An 18,785-nucleotide genomic window follows, 5' to 3' on the forward strand; every position below is an offset into this window, starting at 1 on the left:
TTTAATTACGGGAAACAAAATACAAAACTACATAGCCCTGTGTGAAAAAAGTGTTATACTCTCAATATTCTGTGATTCTGTTATCACTAATTTCTCTGTACCAGTCACAACCTACTGCAGTAGGCACTGTTTCTCCCCAGATGTTTGAAACAGCAGACTGTGAAATTACAAGGAGCTTTGCAAAACCATCAGTGAAGGTAGAACACTGGTTGGCTTTTAGCGTAAATATATATCCTTTAAACTAGGAGTCACATGGGGAACACGAGAGGACATACATTCGAATGGGAAAATGCTGTTTTCCAGGAAATGTAGCATTTTTAAAATATCTAAATATAATTTCCATCTGTTCTACATGCTTCTCTCGCCATTTCATCCACCTGTGAAAGTCATAAATAATTACTAAGCAGCAACTTGACGATAAATATTTTAGCAACAGAGCTGTTTTAGCCTAATTTGTTTATGCTGTATCTGCCATCATAACTCTGCAAGTGATCACTCTGCAGTCTAAAAAAAAAAAACTGTTAATGAGCACTAGCTTATATCTTTTGTGTTTTTAACCAATACTTCAAACTGCATTATTGGTTTATAAACTTTGGTTTGACAAATTTGATGTTGAATATTGAACTCTACAGTTTAACAAAGTGACTTTTCCTGACATTTTTAGTTTGAAATAATATGTTGTATAAGAAATAATTCATATTGAAATAAATCTATAAATAGAAAGTACTAGCATTATCTTTTTTGTATCGTACTTTATGACCAATTCACATTTAAAATTCCTCAGAAGTCAGAATTATCATCTGAATGGTAAAAATATAATATTATTACTACTACTAATACTACTACTACTATTACTACTACTACTACTACTACTACTACTACTAATAATAATAACAATAATAATAATAATAATAATAATAATAATAATAATAATAATTGTTATTATTATTATTATTATTATTATTATTATTATTATTATTATTATTAGTAGTAGTAGTAGTAGTAGTGGTGGTGGTGGTGGTGGTGGTATTATTAATTTGATAATAATAATAATAATAATAATAATAATAATAATAATAATAATAATTATTATTATTATTATTATTATTATTATTATTATTATTATTATTATTATTATTATTATTATTATTATTAATATTAGTAGTAGTAGTAGTTTTTATTTATTTGTTTATTTATTTATTTATTTATTTATTTATTTATTTATTTATTTATTTATTTATTTATTCATTTATTTATTTATTCATTTATTTATTTATTATTGTTATTATTATTATGGTAAACTGTTGTACTTGTTGTTACGACATACCACTACCACTGTTGTTCTGTTGGAAAAAAATAAAATAAAATAATAGTAAATAATATATATATGTGTGGCAGAATGTGGCAGAATTGTAGTGAAATTGAATAAATGACATATAACACTCTGAATTGGTGCATGCATTACACAAAAGCGCTGCAGCACACGTTAGACTCAAAATTGATTTCCACTCATATCGATGTTAGCATGCAACTAAGTTGTCTGCATTTTTCAATATTTCAAGATGTAAACTATTTAACGTCAACATCTCTTGACTATTCCATGTCTCTGTGAAGGCTAAACCTAAATATGGCTTTAAATTTGTTCACAGCAAGATATCTTAGTGGGCAGCACGACCCTTTAAAATGCTAGATCGGGGGTTCCCAAACTTTTCACCCCCTAAAATAACAATGCCAGTGACTTGTGACCCCCAAAAAAGTATGTAGTTGGTATTTTTCAATATTTCAAGATGTAAGCTATTTAGCGCTAATATCTCTTAAATATTTTATGTCTCTGTAAAGGCAAAGCTCAAACATGGCTTCAAATCTCTTCACGGCAAGGTGAATTAGTGGGCAGCACAACTCTTTAAAATGTTATCTAGATCAGGTTTTCCCGAACTTTTCAGCCCACAACCCAAACCTATTGCAGGGGGTTACAAATATACAAATATTGTGCACAGAACAAGGCTTATATTGACCTTATTCTTTAATGCTGAAGTGTGTTCGTTTTGCAGGGTGTGTTAGATCAGATATGGTTGTGGCAGGAAGGTAACGAAAATTATTTACATTATTTATTAAATTTACCCCCACACCAACCCTAAACCCAACCATCACAGTAACGTAAAAACAGTAGTTTTACCAAGTATTATTTATATTATCTGTTAAATTACCCAATACATTTTATTTTTTTAAAGTCTACCCCTAACCTAACCCTAAACCCATCCATCACAAAGATATTAATTATTCTTATACAGTGTCATAAAAAATGCTGCCATATTGATGTGCATATCGTACTACCGGTCGGTGATGTATGCTATCAAGACGTTACCATTTTTGTGATTGTTTTAGATTTTCCAATTCAGTTACCTACAGGAAAAAAGTCTAGGAATAATAAATGGCAGAAAACGGTCAAACTACTTGCTCTACAAACAAGTGTTTGTATGACAGTACTGACAAAGTAGATTAATATAATAGGAAAATATCAGTTTGCAACATCAAGCAGCAAAACAAGCTGTTTTAACGTCTAAAAATGAATAGAAGTAAATGAGACCAGAAGTCTGGAGCCAAAGTGATTCAAATGGCTGCTCCCATTCGTACACGGAGAGTGAATAAACACGAGCATATTGACAACACAAAAGAGTGCAACAGTCTAACAACCATATACTTTTTATAGTAATTTAATCATTTGTTGAATTTAATATTATCCTCAACTAAAGAAACTGTGTTTTGAAAACAATGTTTTCAGCACAAGTCTATTCTTGGTTTAATTTTTGGAGACCGCCATTCAAAGATCATTTTTAATATTCAGTTGTGGCCTGTATTTATTTTTAATGTATTTGATTGCCATAAAGGTGTCAGAAAGTTTACCCTGGTGCTATAAAATCAATCTGCTGCAGCTGACGCTATTGCTGTGTTGCTGATCTGACGTTAACACATCAATCCTATGAAAAAAATTGTAATTTAAAGGCTGATGCTTTTCATTACCCTATTGTTTTTTTTTTTTTTTTTTTTTTTTTTGTACTGTTAGACATGTTTATTGTCTGTGGGTTATGGTTAAAATATGATAATTATAATATTTTAATAAAATTTATTTGACTTTTGGAAATTTCCAAGTGACTCCCTGTCATTGTCCTGCACCCCCAGGGAGTTCTGACCCCCACTTTGGGAACCGATGATCTAAATAGACAGCTTACTGTCAGAAAAGTCATTGAGCGCCTTCATGAATATGATACATTTAAATTGAGTTTACTTAAATATGCAATGTCATAAGTTAGATTTATATTCATTTTTATCAACGCAAAGGTGTTAAACTTGGGTACATTTTTTTTCTTCTTCTCATTCTTCTTCTTCTTCTTCTTCTTCTTCTCATTATTGTTATTCATTCAGTAATAAATCAACATATTCAATTGTATAATTTATATTACAGTTGCCACACCAAAATACATTATTCAGACATTTTCATTTTTGTCATTAAACAGTTCCTGTGTGTAGAAATTTTTTTTTTTTTTAATTTTATTTGGACTGTTATTAGCTGAAAAAAAACTACATATGTTTATCTGAAAATAATTGCATGCCTTAGATTGTTCATAAGCAAAATAGAATTAAGAATTTAACATTGGATAAACATTTCCAGTTCTGTCGTATAAACACTGTAAAACCTAACGTCAAAATCACTAAATTAATTAAGTTGGCTTAACTTAGATTTTTTTTTTTTTAAAGTTGCTTTGACTTAATAAAAAGTTATCATAACTCATGAAAGGATTATATTAAGCATAAATCAAAACGAATAAATTATGAATTAATTAGTTATATTTATTGTCTTAACTCTAATGCTAAAGCAATGCCAAATCATTTGAGTAGCTATACAGTTATTTGGACTTAATTTGTTGAACTCATAGCGATTTGATAACTGAACTTAAAATGTTTAAGTTACTAATACACTAAAAGTTTGACAACAAAAAATTTTCATTATTATTAGTCATATAGTTTACAGTATTCAAAGCATTTTGTTTCAAAACTTAAATGGTTTGCTGCAATCAGTTCTCTCAAACAGTTTGAGTTAACTTTACTTTTTTTTGCAGTGTACAAGTATAAAATTTAATTGCAATGAATTCAGTTAGTGACCAGGTGCCCATGTCCATGATTATTCTTTATATTTTATAGGAGATCAGTGACACGGAGATCCTGGAGTTGGCTCACAGTTCCCTGGGAAGGATGACGGTTGTCAGGCAGATTTTTCCTCTGTGGAGGGACAGCAGTGTGAGCTGTATGAGGAACAGCCATCGCATCTCATCACTGCTATGTGACCCTCAGGAGGGATATTTGCAGTCGCTGGAGGTCAGTAACTATTGTCATGTTGCCAAGGTTGTGTATGAGATGCTAGTCTCATACCTTTTAATCTTCTAGTACAAGTGAAGTTAATATCAAGGATTTGACAGACAGTGATTCTGTAGAGCGGACTTTATTTATTTATTTATTTATTTATTTATTTATTTATTTATTTATTTATTTATTTATTTATTTATTTATTTATTTATTTATTGTTTTAGTATTATTTGACAAACAAATATTGATTTCTAATGCAATTCTGTACTTAAAGGGCCATACAACCCCTATATTTCGGTTCAAGTCTACCTCAGAATTTTTTCAAAAAGTGCATCATGATGGGCGTGGAGCGCTGCGAGCGAGGGAGGAGTGGGTGTGGTCGGCAGAGCAGGGGAAAAAAAGAGGAGCAAACTATTTTGTTAGTTGGCTCACAAAATGAAACACAAACCATGAGACCTGTTATTTTATATTTTACAAAGTTAAAATGCAAATGAACAGTAAGTAATTAAATTCCATGATACATATTTTATTCATAATTTCATATACTCATAACCACAATTCGTGATATCATTATAAAGATGATCATGTTTATATAAACACTATAAATGAGAAGGACTTCTCTTCCCCTCAATCCTCAGGTCTGAATGCATACACAGTAAATAGCAGAGCAGCAGGTCTCTATCTATTTCAACCATTAGCCCTGCCGGTAATCCGGAGAATTTTAAAAATAGGTGAACACAGCAGCATGGATATAGGCAATGTGTCTGAATGGTAACAAACTCAACTGATAAAAGACAAAGTCCGTCATTCTCCAATTCTCATACAGCTCTCCCGAAAAAATACTTGCTGCAAACTAACAGCTTTGCTGTATCGGCCCTGACAGCATCATGGGGAAAAACATGCAACAAACCCCGTGGATCATGAAATCAAATACATATGACCCGTGTCGTGCGGGGACATGGTATCACCCAGTCATTGGGTCTCACTGCTTGGCAGGTCTGCCTTGTCTTCGGAAAGCACATGATCTCATGAATAATTAAGAAGCAGTGTCTGCTCATAGGATGAGAAAACTACACTATGAATATTAATGAGAAACTGGTGGGTCATCACTCCACCAGCAGATTCGTGTTACTTCACCAAATTTGATCCCGCCCTCAAAAATTTTTTAAATCCCGGAAGATAAAATTAGCTGACAAAAGCTCAAGATTTTTAGAAAAGCTAACGTTGTCTTAACTGATGCTCAACACACACAAATCTGTTAAAATTTACTTGAACCTTTAACAAAATTATAATATGTACCCCCACCCCACCAATACACTAATGGTCAAGATTTCATTATTGCAATTGTAAAATATTAAAGAGTGAAGTAATCCCTACTATTAATTATTAAGCAACATTTTATCAACAAAAATATCATTAATAATAATGTTATCAATTGTTAATAACTGACAGCAAATCAGATAATTATAATGATTTGACAAACAATTTGTTAATGATGAACAGAGTTTAAAGTTTCAAGTGACTTTAAAACTGAAAATAAAATGTATATCCATTATTAACTGCTTATTCGAGGCCAGGTCACAGGTGCAGGAGTCTCTGTAAGGAACCATACATTTCTTCTTCCCCAGACACTTCTTGCAGTTCCACCAACATGTCTGGGGTCTTCCCCAGGACCTTACAGGACCTTAAGTAGGCATTCAGGCAGCATTTATAAGTGATGCCTGAGCCATATTACATAGCTTATCTCTGTGTAGTGGCTCTACTGCAAGCTTCTTTCATGTGACAGAGCTCTTCACCCTCCACCCTGTTACCCTCTAAAGTAAGCTAATTGTGGTTGCTTGTATCTGAGATGTTGTCTGCTGCATCACACTCACCTGCAAGCCATCTCAGTGCATGTTGAGTATGCAGGTCTGATAAAACTAACATGATAACATCACCTGAAAATAACAAAGATGGCATTCTGTATTTCCCAAATCACATGCTCATGAAGGAGCTCACATTTATCCAATCCAGTACCCTGGCATAGACTTTTTTTGGGAGGCTGTGGATTGTGTATTGTGAAGCATACCTTCTGGTCTCCCTTCTTAAAAAAAGAGAACCATCACCCTAGTTGCCTAGTCTTAAGGCACTGTCCTCAACTTCCATGTGATGATAGCACTGTCATACAAGACAGCCCCACCACATCCAAAGACTTCATGTGTTCAAGGTAGATACCACCCAATTCTTAAATTCCACCTTGTACTTTGCAAACTATCTCTGTGACCTGAGGAGATCCTTAAAGTTTTCCTTCCACAATCAAGTTCAGCATCTCCTCACTTCCACTATAAACAGTGTTGGTAAAAAACTCTTACCCCTTCCTAAGGCATCAGACGTTTGCCAGAATCTCTTTGTTGCTGCCTGGTAGTCCTCATCCATGGTCTCAAAGAACTCTTCCTAGGCCCAAGGTTGCATGAATTCCCAGATAGCAGCACGCTTGGCACCCGTTCAGCCTGGTTTATACTTCTGCTTGAAGTGATCAATGTATCCCACGGCACGTGCAATCTGCGTAGTCGTGCATTTATTCTTCTGCATGCTGTTTGTGTTCTTCTGCAATAACACTTCCGTAATGCTAGCTGGCCGTGGGTGTTTATGTTCCTCTGTGTTGAGTTTCTTCACTGGTGTTTTGTTTTTTTTCTGAACGCTACCTTAATGTACAAGTTGCTCAAACTTGCTTATTTTAAGGCAAGAATCGGCAGATGTGCAAAAACTTTAATCATAAGGTAAACATAAAACAAAAGTCTCTATCTGGAGCTCCTTCATAGGACTCCACACGTGTAAATGCTTGCTTCATCAGCCTCACACAGCTCACCTCCGCCCACACTCGTCAGCGCTACCAAGCCAACCAATCACAGAACTTGTGCTACGCATCAGTGCAATGTGTAGTTAAATGTTTTGAGAGATGCGCATCAGCGTCGCCGATGGCCACAGCAAGGGCTATGCATCCACGTGTAGGCTGTGCCGGAGCATATGCGTGCTCTTTACGCATAAGTATAAATCAGCCTTTACTGTCCACAGGTTGGTGCCATGACAGGCATCAGAGGCCTCATGTCCACATTGACAGTGGAGATATAGAACACCTCTAACCAGACTCAATGTCTCCAGCCTCTATAGGAAAGTTAGGACAACTCTGAGGAGTTCCCAGAGTTAGTTCTAATACCAGAGTTACTTTTTGAAGGCCCAATCAAACAACCCCCATTCTATTCAAATGCTCCACCCCTACCTCTCCTCTTTGCTATTATCTGCAACACCTCAACACAACCGGTAATCACTCCTCACCCCCATTGAACCCTCTGGATTATACTTTCAACCACGTACATCCTTGACACGACCCCTACCCCTCACTTCACTTCTTCACTTTTATCTGCAAAACACACCCAACCATCCTCAACCCCTATAACCCCCCTCCCCCCACAACCCCACCGTCACCCCCCACCCAGGAGCCCCCTGATAATCTGAATTTCTCTTAGGGGTGAGACCCACATTATCCCAGCAGATCCTCACAATATGTTAGGGACTTCCAGGTCTTTGCAGCCTTATCTTCTGCTAGTGGATCCAACTCACCACCTGGTTGTGATTGGTCGACCACTCTGCCACTACTGAATAGTCTCAGGTAGAAGCCTGAAGGTCAACGGAAACAGTCACAAAGTTGATCATTGACCTCTGGCCTACGGTGTTTTGGTACCATATGCACTAATGTACACCTTTATGCTTGAACATTGTGTTTGTTGCAAACTGTTACTAGCAAAGAAATCCAACTTAACACTACTTACATTTAGAAAAGGGAGGCTATTGGGGAGGCCATTCCTTCAAATTAGCTCACATAGGCAGTGAAGTCCTCCAGTAGAACAACTGAGACCCCAGTATGAGGTCACATTCTGATGTTTAAAAATTCAATTTTTGTGTTTGACCTAAATTGATTTGACCATAAATTAACATTTTTTGTTGACAGTAACTAACAACTTTAATTATCTGTGTTGTCCACATTTCTGCCTTTTGGAACCCCTTGAACCTGCATGAACACTAGTTTCGTAGTAGGGAGCAGATGGCTGAGCTTTGCACTGCACATTCTCTGAGGACTGACTCCTCAATTATTCATGAAAATGAGGGTTAAATGTTCTTTGATGTTTAATCACCTTGACAAGCAAACCACTAGTTCACAGCAATGACAAACTTGTCTGCTTTTCATCTGCAAAACTGCAGTGTCAACACAAGCAGCCACCTTTGTGTACCTTTCCCTGTCAAACCAGCAATCACTGAAGTCACCCATGCAGCTTTTGCTAATACCTCCAACGTGCCTTCTACAGTAGTCGATGGTCAGTCTCGGTGAAATGTGACAAATGTCTTCCTGTGTGGACTTGTCAGCTCAAGTGTGCAGCCATCATTCACTGATCAGGAAGCGGTGGTTCGTACAGTAAAGACAGATTATATGTTTTATACATCAGCTTGAAAAGATGACTGACACCTAGCAGTTTGCAACACTCTGGATGTCATACTAGGATGAGAAATGGCCATGAAAATTTGATTTGAATCCGGTGGGTCATGGACAGATAAGACTTCCTAATGCACAGTCAGCAGACAGTGTGACAGTCCTTAACTTGAATTAAAGCTGCACATTGTTTTACACTTTTAGTAGTCCTTGCCAATAGTTCTAAATGTCAGTGTTTAATATTGATGAGCGCTGTTTGTTTTAGATTGACAAAGTTTTGTCTGTCTCAGCAGTTTGTGGTGATAAATGTCAATAGACTCAAAAAGATACAAAAACCACTTACATTTAAAGCAAGTTTCATGTACGGGTGTTATGTACCTCAATATTTAATACACAATAAAAATGATGGTATTTTTTTTTCCTGACAATGTATGTGTTGCCATCAACTCCAGATGTGATTTAATCCAGCATCTTCAGTTCTTTATTTTTATTTTTCAATACAGGCTAATTCTGAAAAACGTACCCCTGTATACATTTCTGGAGAGCGCAAATTATGTAGCCAAAGCTACATTTGGCTGCATTCCATCTTTAAACAAACGATACCGGGCAGTATAATGCCTCTGGCGGTTTACATTTTTTTGCACTACCAGCTGACCGCTTACCTCCATGTGGACGCCATTTTCATTGTTACTAGTTTGCCCAATAGCTCACCACATATGTCGGTGTCGGTGTATGCAGAGAGTAATTGACTGCGATGAGGTCGGTAGACTTGTGATGCAGAGAGTAGTTGACTGCGATGACAGTGTTCGAGTCCGTTCGAGTGATCGGCTCAATCGGTGGGCTTAGGAAAGGTGGGTGGGAGGATCGGTTGGTCGATCAGTCAGAATGTTGACAGTGGCTTCTGATGAATTTGCGTGTAAACAGCAAATTTGAGAACTGAAAAAGCATACACACTGGCCTCTGGTAAATTTGCAAAAACAAAATCTGCAAAAAAAAAAAAAAAAACTCCTGAGATGTACTTCATGCTGTCCAAAAATGTATACAGGGATACATATCGATAATGAGCCTAAGTTGAAATATTGGCTTTTTGTCAGCTATTTCATTATACAAATTTAAACCAGCCATAGCTAAAATCTTATGGTTGTTTAAATGTTTCATGCAATTAATATCTAATTGTAATTGGAAAAAATACTTTGTGTTTTCAATATAGTACTCTAATTTACTCTTATTTGTATTTTAAAATGCAAATATTATAATTAAAAATGAATATAAATGGATATGGATCGAAATAGTCTTTTACCAACCTTCTTATTTTATTTCCATAAATCTACTTAATACTTTTATTCATTTCAAATCCTCTTAAAAAATAGACAACTACTGTGTGGAATCACACAAATGAATTCCTTCAGGCATCAATCTTTTTTTTTTTTTTTTACGATCCCATTTTGTTAAAAGGAAGTTTGTTTCACAATAAATCACTACTAGAATCTTCTAACAAATCATTTTATAATCAGAAACACAGCTGCAGGCAGTAATGTAAAAACAACGAAGAAATTGATTCTGATCTGGTTATGACAATTCTCCTCAGGGTGTGATTAAGTCTGTCTGATATTAATCACACGTCAATGATCATCGTTAAAGTTCTATATTTGGTTTGTGTCTGTAAATACATCTGTGTGGGGACTATTATGTCATTATTTGTTTTATTTCTGTCTTTTTTCTTTTTTTTTTTTTTTCGAAATTGTTAGTTATTTTCTTACTGCATCTCTTATATCCACAAATAATGTCACTGATTTCTATTTTATGTGTCAACAAAACAGCAAAATTCAGGCAGAAACTTTGAAATCCTATAACATGCAAAAAAGATATAAAAACAAAAGTCCACATATATATAAACAGTTAAAAACAAAGAGTTGCTATGGTGGCTACTATAATGAGGAGGAGGTGTGGTCAACTAAGTGGCTATTTAAACCAATAAGAGTGACTATTGAAACAAGTTAACAAAGAGAACAAGACAAACAAGTACTAAAAATAAAAGGCTGGTACATCCAAAATAGCCAGTTGTGACTGAAGTTCTTGACAGACCATGACAGTCTATTTTACTGGTGTTTGTTAACTACTAAAGAACTTCGATCTCTCCCACTGGATTTTTTTTTTTTTTTTTTTCAACACACATCATTACAGTAATTATTCATGGTTATAGCAATTGTCATTAAAGGTGCAGTAGGTAAGTTTGACAACCAGTGGTTGAACAAGGTATTGCACCCCTGGTTCAAAACACATGCAAGAGCAGGTTGCCAGATTGACGACACAAACAAGGCTGATTTAAATCATGTTCTAAATAAAGAAACGGCACGCGATAGAGAAAATATTAAAAGAAGTTCCCATATTTAAAGAAGTTTTTGTCCTAACCAACACCTGTAATTTAGATTTCATAAACAGCTTCTATTTTTTGCAACTAAACACCAAAAAACTGACAATGATCTCCTCATGTACACCTCATGTGCTTTATTCAGTGTTAACTAATATTGTGAGTTTGAGTGTCATTTTACATTAAATTTATTCCCAAACTACTGAAAGCAGCAGCAGATAGTTTACCTCAGATTTTAAAAATAAAAGAAACCATTTAAAATGTAACTTTAAAACTGTAACTGAGTGCATGCCAACACATATCAGTTATTCAGCATGTATTAATTATTGAAAGCGGCAGCAGATAGTTTACCTCAGATCTTAAAAATAAATAAACAGTTTGAAATTGAACTTTAGAACTGTAACAGAGTGCACACCAACAGAAGTCAGTGATTCAGAATGTGTATGTAATAAAGTTTAAGAGGTTTAATATGTATTAATTTGATTATGAACTTTACAGTTTCGTTGGGGTGCAGTGAGTGCACTATTCTGTGCCTCTGAAGTGCTGTATTTAAATTTCTGTTGTGTTGGATATGGTGCAAACAGCCTACTTGTATATCACTGCAAATCTCATCACATAGCATGTAGTTAGGGCACAGGGCTTTAATTTAACCTGCTCACCTAATGTTGTTTACGTTAGAAATGTTTATGTTATTTGCTAATTAGCCACCTCATGTGGAATTCTGAATCTGTGTCTCAATTGGAATCTGCTACTGTCTACCAGAAGTTGCATTTTGATCACAGTTATATACTTTGAGAGTCTTCCTGACTGAATAAATCAAATACATCGTTTTCCACCAAGGAAAGCTGTGGTACTGAAATATATTTGGCTAAACTGGCATTTGGCAGGTTAAATGACCAAAACAAAGACAGACGTTCCTGCACGTAATGGACATTTTCAAAGCAGATTATTTAACTTTAGCATTGTTTTTCAGATAAACAAGAATGCTCAATTAGCATGTTTCTTAAATATCTGCAAACATATTGTATGTTTATGCTTAAGAAGAGTCAAAAAGTGTACATACGGGACCTTTAAGTGTCATTTGCCCTGTTATGTCATTTTAAATGCAAATATGACATTGCTTGAGATGTTTTTGTTGTGAACTCAACATAACCATTTACAGTATTTTAATACAACATACACTATAAAAATGGGTTAATTACTTTAAAAAGTGTGTTAACTCTTTGTCTTGAAATCAGCCATTTGATTTTATTTAAAAAAAGACAGTAAACTTATTGGGCCCTATCATACACCCGGTGCAATGTGATGCAAGGCGCGACGCAATAGTTTGTTGCTAGTTTCAGCTTGGCGCAAGAGTCGTTTTAAGGCGTTGAGCCACGCTGTTTAAATAGCAAATGCATTTGCGCTCATATGTGCGCCCATAGGCGTTCTGGTCTAAGAAGGAAGGCGTTCTGAGGCGCATTGCTGGCGCGTTGCTATTTTGAGTATATATAATAGATTTTTCAATAGACCAAAACAAACCCGGTCTAAAGTCCAGCGCAGAGTTGTGCCCCGCTTACACACTGCTTAATATGCGCAAGATGTAGAGCAATACGCAAATATCTTTACATATGAAAAAAATGTAAACATTAAGGAAACATATAGGATATAATAAGAATATATATAGGATATAAATATAAAGGATTAAAATGTTAAAAACATATTATTTTCTAGCCTACATAAATATAAAAAACCACTGCTTTCATGTCTTCTTCATCTCGGGGTGCTTTTTCAGTTCATTCATAACAATTTGCTTTTGCATAATGTTATTATTATTAGCGGTATTATTTATTATATCCATATTTATATTTGTTTTATTAAAAACAGGCTTAGATTTGCCCACCTGCAGGTTTTAGACCATATGGGGCACAGAATGTGTTTTAGGATGTAACTCAGGTTTTTGAACACACTTCTTTATTATTGTTCATTTATTTATTTTCTGGAAATTAGAACTGAATTTAGAAATAGTTTTGAAACAAACATTTGCGCTTAACAAACGAAATTAATCATTTATAGGCTAATTGATGTCTGTGCGTTTCCCTATCCACGAGAGCGAAATTGATTCATTTATCTCTCATTCTCTTTTTAACTGTTTTCTTGCTAGTGAAATGCTCCGTTTTTCCACTTACACTTACTTAAATAGCAAATGCGCTTATGGCGCGACGCAACTGACTCTTAAAGAGAATGGGAGATGAGACTCTGATTGGTTTATTCTCAAAACACACATATAACTCATTAAGAAAATAAACTCAACCCTTTTAGACCATGCGCCACGGCGCAAATCGGATTTTCCCGTTCTTAAAATAGCAAAAGTGTATTCTGACGCCCTGAAAGCGTTCTGCTTTGCGCATGGACCGTTAAAATAGAACCCATTGACTCAAACACTTTTGTAATTTGCAGTTTGTTCACTTAATTATTATAAGGCAATGAGTTTACTCTCTTTAACACCCTCTGCATTGATGAAATGAACAGTTGGATGTGGCAAAACTTTCTTCAGTTAGAGAAAGAGAAAAAAGTCCTTGCATTTGGGATCAGAAATGAGATTCTAAAGGTAAATGCATACCTCGGCAAACAACCTTGAACCTAAAGGGTCAAACAACAAAAAATAAGGTCAAGAATCTTGTGATTCTAGAGTCAGATCTGAATTTCAATAGTCACGTCAAAGGAGTAAATCAGAATACTATCATCTCAAAAACATTGCAAGAATTCTTGCTTTTATCAGCAGCAGGGTAGATTACTGTAATTGGCTCCTCACTGGCCTTCCCAAAAAGACAATCAGACACTTGCAGCTAATCCAAAACACTGCTGCCAGGATTCTGATCAGAACCAGAAAATCAGAGTACATCACACCTGTGCTCAGGTCTTTACACTGGCTCATAGTTACATTCAGAAAAGATTTTATAATATTATTACTTGTCTATAAGTCACAAAATGCCCTAAGACCTCAATACATTACAGATATGCTCACTGAATACAAAAGATCACTCAGATCAGTAGGATCAAGTAAATTAGATTTTCTAAAAGATCAATCAAAGCAGGATAAATCCACCTTCAGATACTTCTCCCCCCGCTGATGGAATGATCCAGAAATCAGATGTGCTCCAACATTAAGCACGTTCAAATCATGACTGAAAATACATCTGTTTAGCTGTGCTTTTACTGAATCAGCACTTTGCTATGTCCGACGGAATGATGTCTTTCTTTACTTTTTCATTCCTATAAAACCTGTTTCAACACATTTTTATCTATTTTATATCTGTTATAAACATTTTTAATTATTTTAATAATTTTCCATTTTCTTGTTTCTTTTATTTTTGTTTATGTAAAGCACTTAGAATTACCATTGTCTATAAAATAATAAACTATATAAATAAACTTGCCTTGCCTTTTTTAAGTAAAGTCAACTAGTCAACTAATTGCTTTTTACAGTGTAACTTGTCAAAATTTTGATTAAACATGAGGCCATTACAACTGTCATGAATTTTGTAACATTTTTTTTTACTTCAACTACAGTGGTACAAATTCAGTCTGCCATTACATTTCATTAGTTATTAAATATTCTGTTCAATTAATTATTCTCTATTCTGTAGAAGGTCATCTATTAGCTCGAAGACGAAACTAACAGCATGGTTGAAAGTTAAATGCATGTAAGCCTTTTCTAGTGCTTCTGAAAAGAATTGTGTTATTTATTAGAATTTATTTATATTTGTTTTTACAGCTCAGAATTTAATCTGACTCCAATTTTAAGTGACCTTCAAATTTACACTGTATTTCTGGTAAGAACAGATCACGTTCATCATTTATGACTCAATTGTAAGTTTTGATCTATATCTGTTCCCATACTCTTCAGTTATACGTTCATTAGGAACCAAACGCCGCTCAGCGTTTCACTCCCCGGGCTTGCTTGTCTTGTCACGGACAGTATGTCGACACTCTGAAGTTAGTCAGAGGGTGAAGGGTTAGCTAATACTTAAATAGACTGGTTGCCAACTGCTCACTCATCCTAAAAAGTAGTAGATTTAACCATTTTCATACAACTTGCTAAGATCATTGATTAGACGATTAAACATCTTCATGCCTTCGTGCCAAAACAGCTCCATATAGTCAAATGTGTCTTAGAATCGAAAGTCTAATCATGTTGAATCATAAAGGTAGCACAGACTCCACTTAATCTACTGGATATAAAACGACTTTAGGAGAAATCAGAGTGAATCAAAACTTCAGGAGAATTCAGAGTGAATCAAAACTTAACATTTTATTTGTAAGTTAAAATAGTATTATGCCAATTACATAACAAAACAATCAGAAAAGCAATTTAGAGATGATACTGTAAAAATACAACCTCCATTACTCAAAGACAAATCAAAGAGTTAGAGATGCATACCTTACCAGAAGTTCGTTGCAGCATAAGTCTTGGAGATGCTGTAACGGGGTGTCTTGGCTACAAGATCCCAATGATATTTGTGCACATTTTCCTTAAATACTCAACTCATAACAACAACCATAAATTCAAGACAATAGAAGCGTCACCGATACCCTTGCATGGTGAGTTACCCATTTCTGTGGAGCGGGGTGGGGTTGTGGTGTTAGATAAGCTTCTGGCAAAGATTTTATCAATGCCAAAAACCAAATAAACATATACAAATGAATATTACAGTGAAACTAAGAACACTTACCAATCACACAGAGACCGTTAAAAGGATACCAAACATGAATATAAGGCTACAAGATACAACGTATTAAAACTTAGGACAATTTATGAGAAATATGCTCTGATCAGAAGGTCGCTTAAAGATCAAGAAGGGTGGCTTGAGGTGAAAGGAGAAGGGTGAACTTTCTCGCGTTCCCCCCTGGTGAGATGTAGCCAACCCAGGCTCATTGTGGAAACGTAGTCCCGCGGACGTTTCTGGAGGCCGCGGAATACGTCCCGGCGGGTACTTACGGCTGCAGTTTTTGTTTTTGCGAATCCGCGAGAGGCCGCTGTTGTGCACTTTTTCGCACCTCAGACGCCTCTCAGCGCCCGCGCTGTTCTCGCGTGAACTCACCAAAGGCCGCTGTCCTACTGACCGGATGATTGACTGTGCGACCGGCCAATCAGCCTACCCGCCCTCTTCCTTCCCTGAACCCAACCAATTTTACTGATCGACCCACCCGCCCGCTCGCTTCCCTAAACCCGAGCAACAGTTTACAAAAGCGGTCCAAAAAAATCAAAGCCCTGATTTTTTTTTTCTACCACGTTTTCAGATTTCACGCGTTCTCACCCTGTCACGAAACTCGTTCACTTAATTTTTGGGATTCTGTTTCTGTCTTACCTGATTGCTGGAACCGCTCTTCCCCGGACTCAAAACCGGTCACTGTGGTCAACTCCTCTCTGCATCTCGAGCCTGCCGACGTACACAGTGAGCTGAGTGGACAAACGGGTTGCAGCAGGGAAGCCCTCCACAAGGAGGTGAGGCAAGCGCGAAAGGGAACAGCGTCACACCACCCCGCAGCGTTCGCTTGAAAAAAATAAATGCAGCCGTACGTACCCCCCGGGACGTATTCCGCTGTCTCCAGAAACGTCCATAGGACTACGTTTTCAGAATGAGCTTGGGTTGGATGTAACTGTGTTTCCAGCCTATTGTCAACTGTCTCAGTATAATTTTAATAGAACAGTTAAGCAGATGGTTTCCTGATCTTCTTCTCAGATCAGACAGTTTATTTATTTATTTTTTGCATCTCATGAAATTCCATAACAGTTCTCAGTGACTGATATTATGGGGAGATTTAGTCATCCTTACAATTCCAAAAACAAAAAAGCAGAAAAAAATATTTAAGACAGAACCGTAATGGGCTTATGGCAATCATGTTTATGACAGTTTTATAGTGTCTTGGTAATGTCAGGTTGCCATGTCAAAGACAGGTTGTGTTTTTTGTTTATGTGAAGTTTTCATAACAAATATATATCAAACAATGTCATATTTGCATTTAAAATGGCATAACAAAGCTGATGACACTTAATCAGAGTTGTCAAATGTTTCATGTCTCATGAACACCCCCTTCAAGTAAAGTTTTATTTTCACTTCATCCGTGTCTGCTGTTTTTTTATCATCAGTAGAGCATCACTAAATTGCATATATTTTTTTTGATTATTTTAATTCCAGGTGTCCAATCTGTACCTTTATGACAGCGTGTTGATGTTAGCCAACGCATTCTATCGGAAATTAGAAGACCGGAAATGGCACAGCATGGCCAGTCTTAACTGCATCAGGAAGTCCACAAAACCATGGAATGGAGGCTGGTCAATGCTGGAGACAATCCAGAAGGTACGATACATTTGACATCAAGAGAGACTTTTACCGCTTGTCAAATTGTGAGGGGGTTGTAATCACATCTAGCATGCAGGAGTGACAAGGAAGCAAGTAGTTGAATAAAAGCAACTGTGACAAGATGATCGTTTCCTTTGCTTTGCATCTAGTCCCAGACATATGGCTTTTGAAATGTAAATTGCATTCATCTAGGTTGTTTCCTGCCTTCCTCTCACACTCCCGCAATCACATTTCTCTTGAACACATGCACAGCGGTCAAGCCAAGAAAGCTGTTGGTTGTCCTCACACAGAGCTCTCTTAGGGGCCAGTGAAAGCTGCACAATTGTCGGTGCAGTGGCTGCGGCAGCTGATGTCTCATCTTACGAGCTCATGTCTCTGTGAGCTCTCGGGGGCAGCGAGTGGTCTAGTGTGTGTTCCTCAATTTCACGCCCTTTTAACGTTATATGAACCACATAGAACTGCAGAAAGCCTCTAATCGGCCCTGAGAGGTACACACCATGGATAGATTTGTCTCTGAAACGTCCACCACCCTCTACAGTCAAAAGATTTGCCAAAGTTGTATGCGTTTCATGGTGATGCAAGTTTATGGTTTTGCAAGTTTTGAGCAACTGCCAACACCATAAACTGGTGGCCCAGATATTTGGTTAATTATACTATAAAAAGTTAATCACATTCTGTAAAGGATTATAACTAATGCTACTATTTACATTAGTCATCATACTTTGCTTTATTTTAAATCAATATTTCAGTAGTTTTAGTTATTGATCACATTGGAATAATATTTGCTTATTACCCAGTTATTACACATATCAGGAACACTATTAGAGTCTCAAAATGATTTTGTAAGAGGAACTACTTTCTTCTGCCATTCATTCACACCTGCAGCTGACGTCAGAACAGCAGACATTGCTACTTCACCAATGTCACTTTAGACCTACAGTAGTATTTGAATGATTCTATATGGCATAATGTCAAAAGAAATGTAAAAACTGTTGATTTTGCTGACATTTTAGGATTATAAGGCTGAACGACATGAAATGCCTTCAGTCTACAAAAGATTTCCCAGTATTTCTCTGTTGCAATCGGATAACACAATAGTTTACCCAAAAAAAAAGCCACATCAACGCAATCCCTTTCAGTATACTGTTGTGTTTGTGAAGGAAAAATGCAAAACACATGCGGGCATTTCTTTTTTCGGTCCTACTTTATATTAAATGTTGCTTTTACCTGTGAACCTACA

General features: G+C 36.1%; 1 protein-coding gene across 4 annotated transcripts in view; it reads left to right on the forward strand.

Annotated features, from left to right (window-relative positions):
- The window catches only part of grid1b (glutamate receptor, ionotropic, delta 1b), a 720,128-nt gene that overhangs the window by 635,875 nt on the left and 65,468 nt on the right, over positions 1-18,785 (forward strand). For all 4 annotated transcript variants that reach the window (XM_087275946.1, XM_087275947.1, XM_087275948.1 and 1 more), the window contains 2 exons: positions 4,201-4,374; positions 17,381-17,542. In XM_087275946.1, the coding sequence (XP_087132072.1) occupies positions 4,201-4,374; positions 17,381-17,542 (336 nt within the window). The remainder of the gene's footprint in view (positions 1-4,200; positions 4,375-17,380; positions 17,543-18,785) is intronic.

Source organism: Danio rerio, chromosome 12 (assembly GCF_052040795.2).
Source record: "Danio rerio strain M-AB ecotype USA chromosome 12, GRCz13ab, whole genome shotgun sequence".
In the NCBI taxonomy this organism is placed as follows: domain Eukaryota; kingdom Metazoa; phylum Chordata; class Actinopteri; order Cypriniformes; family Danionidae; genus Danio; species Danio rerio.